This window comes from Cebidichthys violaceus, unplaced genomic scaffold, assembly GCF_023349555.1.
Source record: "Cebidichthys violaceus isolate CVI_PGR_0920_01 unplaced genomic scaffold, fCebVio1.0.p SCAF_2, whole genome shotgun sequence".
In the NCBI taxonomy this organism is placed as follows: Eukaryota; Metazoa; Chordata; class Actinopteri; order Perciformes; family Stichaeidae; genus Cebidichthys; species Cebidichthys violaceus.
Genome location: NW_027176372.1, coordinates 23,716,313 through 23,727,129, shown reverse-complemented (window position 1 = coordinate 23,727,129; position 10,817 = coordinate 23,716,313). Strand labels below are relative to the sequence as shown.

At 47.9% G+C, this 10,817-nt stretch overlaps 1 protein-coding gene across 12 annotated transcripts in view; it reads right to left on the bottom strand.

The window, feature by feature from the left end:
- The window catches only part of prom1a (prominin 1a), a 58,960-nt gene extending 48,345 nt beyond the window's left edge, over positions 1 to 10,615 (bottom strand). For all 12 annotated transcript variants that reach the window (XM_068715232.1, XM_068715229.1, XM_068715233.1 and 9 more), the window contains exon 1: positions 10,106 to 10,615. In XM_068715232.1, the coding sequence (XP_068571333.1) occupies positions 10,106 to 10,334 (229 nt within the window). In that variant the 5' untranslated portion in view covers positions 10,335 to 10,615. The remainder of the gene's footprint in view (positions 1 to 10,105) is intronic.
- Between the last annotated feature and the right edge of the window lie 202 nt (positions 10,616 to 10,817).

The following is a 10,817-nucleotide window of genomic DNA, read 5'->3' as shown; positions in this document are numbered from 1 at the left end:
GTTATTTCAATGTGTTGTGCATCTAGTACACAAAAGGAGTGAGAAATCCAGTAAATCCAGGTTTTTCTCCCAGCTATTGAACGGTGAGCTTTCTAAAGCTCTCTTAACCGTTAGGCTAAGAAGTTATTTAGGAGTCCAAGGACAAGAGGCCGAGCAGTCCGGTCAGCGCGCTGACTTCAGGACAGACAGCCAAGAGGATTGTCTCAGCGGTGAGGCCTCTGCTGGTAAACAACGACCCAGATTACCGCCAGATAATCAAGGCTGAAGCAAGGTTGCAAAGGTTGACGATGACGGACGGGAAGTGTGTCCTGTGGACCAATCCGAGGAGACAAGCTAACGTCTGACCGCCGAGACGCATTATTAGATTGTCTGGGGCAGAACTTCCTCATTCCTGCTGATTTAGATGTTTTTATTATTCATGCATATTCCTGTTTGTGCAAAAGACGGAGAAGCTTTTGTGTTTTTCTTGTTCCAAATAGTGTAAACTAGACAGTCGCTGGTTTAAATCCCTGGTCCAACAATCAACAGTAGGTCATCACTTTGCTAAAAGATTCATTAGATGAATAAAGTATCAGAGTATCAGACAATGACGTGACGCAGCCGTGTTCCTCCTCTTCTGACTGACGGCTACAAACATCTTGTGAAGAGGTGCGACGCCGAGCGTCACCGGGGCTAAACGGCACGTTGGCAGAGGAAGGCCTTCTTTTAGAGTAGTCATCTGCTGCGTTGGCAGACTTGACCCCCCCCGTCCTCCTCCCCCTCCTCCTCATCACCACACATCTGCAATTTGAAACCCGACTCGTCCCCGGAGTCGACTCGCAGCGGGCACCACTGCACACCGCCAATGAAGCGGAAAGAGGGGACGCAGGGACGCAGGGACGCAGGGACGCATGACTTGCCGTCCATTGAGCGGGACCGAGCCGCTCGCCTCTGCTGCTTGGCTTACCAGGCCTGACCCAAATACGACGTCCCCCGAACGAGACACGGCTTCAGCGGCAGCTCTTACACCAGCGCACTGACTCTGTGTGTTTCTGCTCTCGCTCCTCTCTCTTGATTCTTTCAATAAGCTGATCTTCGCAGCCTTTTCTCGCTCCAGCGATCTTCAGATTTTCGCCTCTACCTCCGCCTGGCTTCGCCACGTTTTTCCTCACCTGCTCCGTCAGATAGCTGCGAGCTTAAGCTAATGGCGGCATTATAATATTACCTCGAAATGTCTCAAACTTTCGACAATCTTAACGCCGTGGCTCTTATCTCCCGCCTACTTAGGGTGCTGATATGCCAGCTCCTGGTGAAGCGAGCTGTCTAAATGAGATGCGTCCCGTTCCTCTCGTGGCTCCTTAAGTCTATTGATCTGCCGCTTCCCCTTCTCACTGTGAGAGAAGCGCTTCATCGCTGAAGCTCGGAGGCTCAGTGGACGGCCCGTCGCTGTGTAGATGTGTCGTGCAACACGTTGTGATGGAGTTACGCTCTGCCGCTTGAGTTCAACGCTGTTTTCTTAGTAAATCTTGATAAAAGCTTTAGTATGACACTTTCTCTCCCTTCACGAACACTTCATAACCACCGTTTTTAGTTGTTTGTAGTCTTTGAGTCTGTAACAAAGCTCGTCTTGGGTTCTCTAACTGTGCGGTAAAAATAAAATATACACCAAAAAAGGAGTGTAGAGGAAACATGAAGGCCCAGACACCAAACCAACATCTAAGGACTCGCGGTGATGAAGGGCAATTACCGCGTCGCCTCTAGTCTCATGTGTCTTGGCCAAAAAGTTGAACGCACCGCAGAGACTCCAGCCAGGTGATTATGCAATAAAGAGATGCCAATAGATCCCCTTTAATACCACACAGCGCACCTTTAAGCTGAACAGTGAACAATTCAACATGTAATAAGAGTCTGCAGTGATTCCAGTTTGAACCGGCCTTCACACCTTTAAGTGGGATTCATGCATTACATTTTTATCTTTTTCTAAGTATTTGTGGAGAACATTTAGTAAGTTGCAGGAGGACGTTGTCTTTTGTCTATTCATGCAGATTCTTGAGGAATACAAAATGAACAAATGAGTTGGCCGGGTGGCAGAAGGCTGAGAGCAACTGACCTGTTTATTATAGCACACCGATGTTATCTGAAATATTCAACGTCTTCATCAACTGCTGCAAAATGCAAGAGGTGTCTGCTTCAGATGTGCACAGATGCGTGGTTTTGAAAGGCCTGTGAGATGCTGGTTGTCACTCACACGTGAACTCTGGACTCTTTGACGGTCTCGTTACTAAACGAGCTGGATCGTAAAGAACCGTTTGATGATCCCATAAACAGTGAAGAGCTCATAAGTAGTGGTTCATGTAAATGGAGACATAACAGCTTAGTGGAGTGTAATTGCTTAATAAAACTACAACAGATTTAACGGATCCGTAGTTCTGAGTCCTCAGTTTGCAGCTGATTTAAATGTCACATAAACGGTTCCCTCCTTCTCCCCCGGTCTTTTATTGGACCGGGGAGACGTGGACTCCTCAGCGAGGTCTTTCATCGGTTGAAGCTGAGGGAAGCTTTTCCACTTTGGGAACGGATGGAGGACGTTAAAGCCGGCTGTCCGCCACCATCTTAACTCTCCAAAGACCCTTAGTGATGCTCAGCTGCTGCCCGTCTGTAGCGTCTCCTCCATTAAATCATTATCTCTCACAGAGGCATGTGTCGGTAGCATCGTGCTCATTTTAGGGAACGGTGATGTCATCAGGTGTTCTGATCGTTTGTGTCATTTAAATGACTGAATGATCATGTTGGAATTGAAGCGCTTCGTTTGCAGCCGGCCACCTCGTCTGTCTGGCTGAGCCTTCAGAAAGACTAATCCCAGATTTGTGGATCCATTTCAGGAGTAACAACATGCAGCCGAAGGCTATTTTGATATCTTTTCACAGGACTGGAGCTGCAGGCGAGGAATTAAAGAGCCGTACAATGTTTCTTTTTGTGTTCTGATTATGCAGCGTGCTCTTCTCCCACAAAGCTCGGGCAGCGGCGGCTGAAACGTGAAAGAAGGCGGTGTGTGAGACGAGAGCGCTGCCGGTTTATATCGTTCAACCTGCTGGAAAAAACCTCTGAACGGCTTTTCTCTCTCCGCTAACAACCAACAGAGCAATGCAACACAGAGTCCCGCTTATTCTACGACACGACGACACAGATGATTGGGAGATTATCATCCTCCACCACAGAAGGGTTTTATGACAATAACACACATTCAAATATAATAATATTATCGATCTGTTCATCTGATATGTTGTGATCGGTTTATCAAACGTTTTGACTCATAGGACTTCATGTTGAATGTTCTGTTGGTTCCACAGTCCAAAATACAGCATATTAAATTCACAATGATAGAAAACATAGTAGCAAATCATCACAGTTTTGATGCTGAACAATTAATCAATTAACAATTCTGCTGATGGACTCATTGATATAGTTCGGCTTTATGAATCTACTTCACGAACGTTCACACACGAGGGAAAAACGGAGACTGTCGGATAAAATCCAAAATCTTGGAGTTTTCCACAACAAAAAAGGGAAAAAAAAGATAAAAGTTTGACATGATATAGATACAAATACATGATATAATAAGTTAGTAATAAAATACAGGAAGTCAGCGTTTTGAATCACCATCTCATCTCAGTTTTGACTCCTTGTGAGTATTGTTAAAAGTATAACCTTTAATATATCTCTCATTCTGTGAGAAGTTTTGAAATCAGTCAGAGGTTTCTGCCACCCACACACACACACACACACACACACACACACACACACACACACACACACACACACACACACACACTGTTGCTGTCTAACCAGTAGTCAATACAACAGGATGTTTAGGGCGAGTAGAAACAGTCAAAGCTCAGAGTACCAGAGCTGCCTGCTCCGTGTAAAATCCTACTGAGGTGCAGAAATCCATTCGCGGTTCACTCCGCACTTCATCTGCAATCGAGGTTCATGAAATGTCACGAGATTATCCCGACGCCAAAACGCAGAGAAATGTGTTTTTGAATCTTCGACTGGAGCGAGTCAGAAGGCAGCAGTAAGTGATTTAACGGTAGTGAAGCTGTGTCGTTTGAACGATGAGCAGAGCACCGGAGCGTAGCGTTCTGCCAGCGTTTCTCGGGTCCGTGTTCGGGTGTTCGGGTTGTGCCTCTGCAGCGACACATTGCCTCCGGTCATCAGCTGGCTTTCTGTGGCAGGCCGGTGGGGCTGAGCCCGTTAGCGGTGCCGAGGGCCGTCACTGTCGGAGCGATGACGTGACCGCATGTGACGGCTCAGAGGCTCTGCAGAGGAACCGCACACGTCGTGGAGATGCTGCTGCTACAGTACGACTGGGCCACGCTCGCGAAGATGCAACGTTCATAATCAGTTTATCTATAGAGGGATGCTTTGCTATCGTAAACGCACGTCATTTCAGGATCTGTGAACGATCACGATGTCTGGTTGGTTTGACACGTTAGCTGGCCTTTTGTGCTTCTCCTCATTTTCTAGTTCAGCAACAGATGGAAGCTGAGAGACGTGTAAAATATTGAGGACATCCGGACATGTTTGTGCCGTCGGCCTCAGGGCAGCGATCCAATCCCTCAGAACAAAAGCAGCAACGAGTGACGACCAACACGCCAGCAAACGTTTGAGATGTGATGCAGACTAAAAAAATAAATGATAATTAATGGAATAGTAAATATGTTTCATGTGTGTCGGCTAATGTTGGCCACATTTCAGCCTGCCTGAAGACAAAAACATGAACATACAATCAGCATTGACAGTGTGTAACATTTCTTTACGATGTTCAGCTGCTGCTTTACTTGTTATGAACAGGAAGTGGGCAGTGGAAGTGGAAGTGAAAGTGGAAGTGAAAGTGCAACGCAGCGTCACGGTCTGCAGCAGTAACTCTGCCGTCTATCTCTCGAGCATCGAGACGACGGCCTGAGGGCCAAAGTGAAAACTTCTGGGTTTTCTTCCAAAAGTAAGAAACGATATCAGCGCCGGAACCACGTAACCCTGACCCAATGATACCGGTGTAGAAGGTGTAGAAGCGTGTGGACGGCAGAGAGCACAGATACAAAGTTATTAGAAGAGCATCGGTCAGTTGTATATTCATGGTTGTTAGGATGATGCAATGCTGCGCTGAAGTGAGTGTAAACAAATCAATTATTTAACTTTATGGAAATCACTAAGGTTTAAACTTCTAATTGCATTTGCTAATTTGCTGCAGAAAAAAGCTTAATTATGGACGGTCAACCTCAGCAACACGTTTCATTTTTCACAGATTTGATTGAGTTTCTGAATCTATTTAAAAAAAGAGACACTTCTGTTTCCTCCACGATAACTGGACCAACAGTTCTGCAGTGTCTCTTTGTCCCCTCGTGTCTCTGAATGCACCTTTAAACTCGACTGAAACTGCCGATGCCGTCCGCGCCGAGCTGTCCACCGACTGTGAGCGCGTCTCTACGCACAGTTCAACCTGACCCGACCTTTAACGCTCACGCACCTTCAGCACACCTAACTGCAACAAGGTGATCTGTGCTGTGACGCGCACGCCTTCATAGAAATATGTATAATAGAGAAGCCTGACTAGTCCTTGCTATCCATTTGTTTTTGATATTGTAAAAGGAGAAGTGATTCAGATCTGCCAGAAGAATGTGTCGATTGCAAATGTAAGCCCTTTTGGGGGATCATCACAGCCTCTAATGGTAATCTCCACAGATGCCGGAGAAATCTCTAATTAGGAAAATGTTTGTAACCGGCTCGAGAAATGGCTGAAAAAGAACGAGTCACGACTGCGTTTCCCTCTTTTTTTCCGACACTATCGACGCTCCCGCCTTAACGCCGAGGCGGTGAAAGAGCACGGTCAGCAGCACGCCGGCGCTCAAGGACACTTCGGCAGAGCGGCTGCTCGCTGTCGTGACCTTCCAGTTGAAGTCTTTAATCACTTCACCGCCGTAGAGTAGAGCTACGACTGACCCGCCTGGTCTCTCCCGATTCATCTTCTCCCACCAGGTGGTTTGATTCTGGCTGTCTGGTGCAGGCGAAGGGAGCTGCTTCACCTCTAAACCGAAGTGAAATCCTGACAACCTGCCGCTAAAATCGCCGTTTGTTTCAGTTCGTCTTCACCGTCGCTCGTCGGTTCTTCACATTTCCGTGTGCAGACTAATCCGCCCACGGTGATTGGCGGCGCTCGTAATGTGGTTCCTGTTCCCTGTAATGGGCTATAATGACGTTAACAGGCTTTATGAAAAAGACAATGAATAACATTTTGATATGAAGTTGTAATTTGGAGAACGAGTGTACGAGTGTGAACAACAGTTAGTGTTATTGTTTTGGATTCTTTAATAAACCTGAGTTTTTATTGATCCATTCTGGGGTTTACTTGGAGGACACGTTGAGTGGCAATAGACAACTTTTCAAACTACAAACCGTGTTGCTCTCAAACAACGTGAACGCTTTGTGATCGGTTCGTTCTGTTAAATACCCATTTAACAGTTAAAACAGTACATATTTATGGTGATTTAGAAATGTCAGATTGCGACATGTTCAATGTCAGCTATCGAGGAAAGGAGAGAACTTTAATTCAGCAGCAGAAAACATTTGAGGTTCGACTGATTTAAATCTGAACAGATAGAAGTTTGACTCTCATTCACCTCTGTGGTTGAGATGAATCTGCATTTAACAGTAAAAAGGCGTTTTCTTTGCGGATATTTATTCCTTTGAACATGAAAGACATCAACGTCTTCTACTTTGTAACTCCAGTGACTCTTTGATGCTTCGATCTCTGCTTTGTCCTCTGTTCAAGGCTTCCTCTTCGCTTCCTTTCATGTTCATGTGTCCTTCACTGAACACCGCCAAAGCCCCATAATGCACCTGTGCTCCCTATTGATGAGCGTTAAATAACAATCACGGCCTGAGATTGTTTCACCTGAGATCACCGGTGCGGCGAGACGAAGCAGACACCGCCACGGCTGCCGTCTTGAACGAGCGGCAGACTTTCTGCCTCCGTCGTCTGCAGGTGCGGCGTCTCCTCGAGCAGAGGCAGCGCGGTCGCTAATGAGGAAACGTTTCCAACAGGGATGTGCAGCGTGACGGCGGCTGGCAGCAGCTCCCCCACCGGCGTGAAATGATGCTATTCAAAGTGCAGAAGGAGCTTACAGCGCCTCTGTCAGCGACGGATGATTCATTCACAGAAAAGTAAAAGTAAAAGTAAAGTTCTCTGTTTTCATCTGTTAGTTTGGGGAGAGTCTGGTGGCTGACGTGTGTCCAGCTGAAGACATGTCCACTGCATGGGTGAATTAATACATATTTAATAAAAGAGGGTCCCAACTAAACATCTTTCCATTCTGTTCTCGTTATTCACGGAGCAGAATCCTCCACCTAAGAGGTTCAGTAGAAGAGAATAACGATGCGTATTCATTAAGGCTTTAAAGCAACGTTGATCTTTTTTTAAAACACTCCTGTTCCTTTTAAAACTTCTCAACTCTTCCCCAGCCGACACACTGCTTCCTCTCTCGTTAAAAGGTGCTGACTGTGTCTCGATGCCTGAATGTCCGGCCATGTTTGAATGAAGCCGGAGTGAAGATTCAGGCGACGGACACCAAAGTCTAAGATGAAGAAACTAAAAAATAGCATTTATTCAGCTTGTTGAAGCCTGCAAAGTTTAGCATGTCATCTCTGCAGAGCGCTAATGATCCTGCACATCAGTGTTGGCAATTAGCAGCTGTGTGTTGGTGAGAGTTTGTGTAGGAGGGAGGGAGTGAGGGATTGTGGGTAGGTGTTATTGAGGCTTCCACACTGCAGCCAAAAGCCGGTGAAATCAGCGGAGGCGAACGCGTCACTGTTCCTGCGTCGGTCGCAGACGTTCGATGCCTCTCCTCTAACAGCGCCTCCCACGAGCTTCGATGCAGAGCGTGAACGTCGACTGCGTCGCACGTTCACGAGATCGTGAAGACGCTTCACAATGTGAGGCGTCACGCAGCGACTGCGGAGGATGTGTGGTGATGGAGCGTCGCTAATTACACACCGACAGAGTTACGACAACATGTCGGGCCGAGATCCGCTGCTCCGACTGTGTCACAATATGTTCCTTTTACCCCGAGTCTCATCCGTCCAGGTAGCGTTGAGGTGTGCAGACGTTGCAGGCGGTTGATCCTGAACCCTGAGCTCCATGCAGTGATGTCTGCGGGGCCTAAACCTCCTGAACATTACTTGTTGGTTCGTTTTTAAGAACTTTGGGTTTGCTCTGACGTCATAGATCTGTTGACGTGCGATCTCTGCAGCTCGTTTGTTCTTTAAGTGTTGTTGGTAAAGCCTGTAAACAGTAGAGAGGTGACAGGAAACGAGGAGGGAGAGACGCAACAAAGGTCACCAGTCGCTTGAATCGGTGACGTTGTGGTTCATGTTTGGTCTCTTAACATCTAAATCACTGAGCGCCCAAATGAAGTCGATTATTGACCTTCATAACCCCAACTCAACGTCCATTTACAAGTCTGTTTGGAGCTTTTCTTTTTTAAGTAAGAGGACTTTGAGTTGTATTTTGTCTAAACTCTATATTATATTCATAAGGAGGCGAATGAAACAACAGTTTGGAGCTTTAGGAAATCAACAACATAATTGTTCAGGTAATTGGTCGAGCAGTAATCAACTGAAGAGCGTTCTGCAGCTTTCCTTGTTTTATTATTTTAATTTAATATCTGTGGATTATGTTGATGTTACGTGAGAGAACAGTCTGTTGGTTGGTCGCTCTGGGCTCTGTGATGTTTTGTATTTGTCACTATTTTATGACATTTTAAAGACTCAACGATTATGAAAATAATAAGTTGTCAAGCGGATGTGTTCACAGTGAGGTTTGAGTGTTTCTATCAGAACGACTGACTGTGAGAGGAGCGTCTCTTGTTCAGAAGAACAGTCCTTCATGAGTTAAATGTGTGCTGTGTTTGACCACAGGCTGAAGTGAAGAGACACCCAGAGAGCTCCACTCTGACCTCCACCACCTCCAGGCACAAACCACTGCAGAGGAAACCGTTCTTTCTCTTCACTTGTCTTAAAGATTTCCCAACCAACGGCGCGGCGCAGAGGGACTTCCTGTTACGCGTTCTTATGGAAATGACGAGCTCTGCAAGTCCTGCAGGGTTCACTGCAGACCTGTATTCATCCAAACCGGACCTGACGGACCTCTGCACCGTGCTAAATATCCAAGCACTGCTGCTATTAACCCCAAAATAATAACTAATGAAATCCCTCTCTGTGGGATTAGGCCACGAGCCCCCGAGTGCTGGTGACAAACTGGAGACGAGAAGGCCAACAACATATGGAGCAGTGGCTTATGGGATTACCCAATTAACAAGGTGACTCAGAGAGCCGCTAATCTGCGACATGTTCCGACGGAGTATGGACACAGACTGTGACGCATGGAGAGGAGCCGCATCTTCTCAGCATCCGAGACCCAATTAAAGACGCACCCCTCGTGTGTGTATGTGTGTGTGTGTGTGTGTGTGTGTGTGTGTGTGTGTGTGTGTGTGTGTGTGTGGTACCACTCCGGGTGTTTGAGGTCAGACACGTCCACGGAGCACGTGATGCTGTCAGCGAGGGGTTCATCATTAATTGTAATTATCGTGACATAAAGTGCGGCCGCAGGCAGGAACACCACCTTCCGGAGCGCTGTCAGCTCTGCGCGCAAATCAAAACGCGCGCGTGGCACGATGTGTGCGTGATGCAACAAATGCGCGAGTGGACACCTCCTTCGAGACGAGAGACAAACCGGAGACCATCGGGTAGACCGGGCGCTGTTCAACTAATGCAAACACATTTGCACGCAGAGTTTTGGCGCAGCGAAAAGAGCGACTGCTGGTGCGGATCACCAATCAGTCCCATTAGGGATCCGCTCTCTTACAGGTCTGAGTGGTAAATCCGATACATGCACGAGAGATAACAGTCTGTAGTAACAGGTAATCACGAGTTAATGCAGTCACACCAATTAAATGTTTCCAAAAGTGACATTTCACAACCGCATCCCCGACACGCTGCTGCCGGTCTCTGCCGGATCCGCCGGGGATCCGGTCTCTCTGTGGCCCCTGAGAGACTGGATGAGGGCGCTTACCTTGCGGGAAGGCGTTGGGTTGCACCACGTAGAGAAAAGCGTGCACCATGTGGAACAGGATCCCTATCGGTCCCGGTTCGTAATGGGCCAGAGTCTCGTAAACTCCCGCAGGCACGTAACCGAAATCCAACTTTCCCGGGGGTGGCAGCCTCCGCAGCTCCGGATCTTGTTGGAGTTCTCCGGACGCCAAAAACACCCACAGCAGCAGGAGGGTCCCGGTCTTCCACATCGCGCTGAAAGGAGACCTACAGACTGAACCGTCAGAACTGAGGCGAGAGAGCCAAAGAGCTCGAGGACGACCGCCTGGGTTCTAGTCTCGAGAGTAGAAAGTGTCCCGGTGGATTGGACCGCAGCTCTTTTTAAGTTCTGCTGCCCGCGGAGGGACTCAGTCTGAGCATCGTTGCCCGCGGTCTGAGGCTTCCAGACGGACGCAAACCGGGTTGATCTTCTCCGCCCGTCTCCGGTCTTCGATGCGTTCGGTCCCACCGAGATGAGCGCGCCTGTCGCTTCCACTCCAGCATCTGTGCGCACGGAGCTGCGCTGCGTCACGGGAGCGGGCGGGTGGGTGGGTGCGCGTGCGCGCCTCCGTCGCATCCATACGGGGAGGACTGGTCCCGAGAGAAGCGCTCCTCCTGCCGGGGAGAGGAGGGTGGAGCTCAGAGACACAGGGACATCTTGTCTCTCAATATCTGATGTACAGTTTCAATGTACA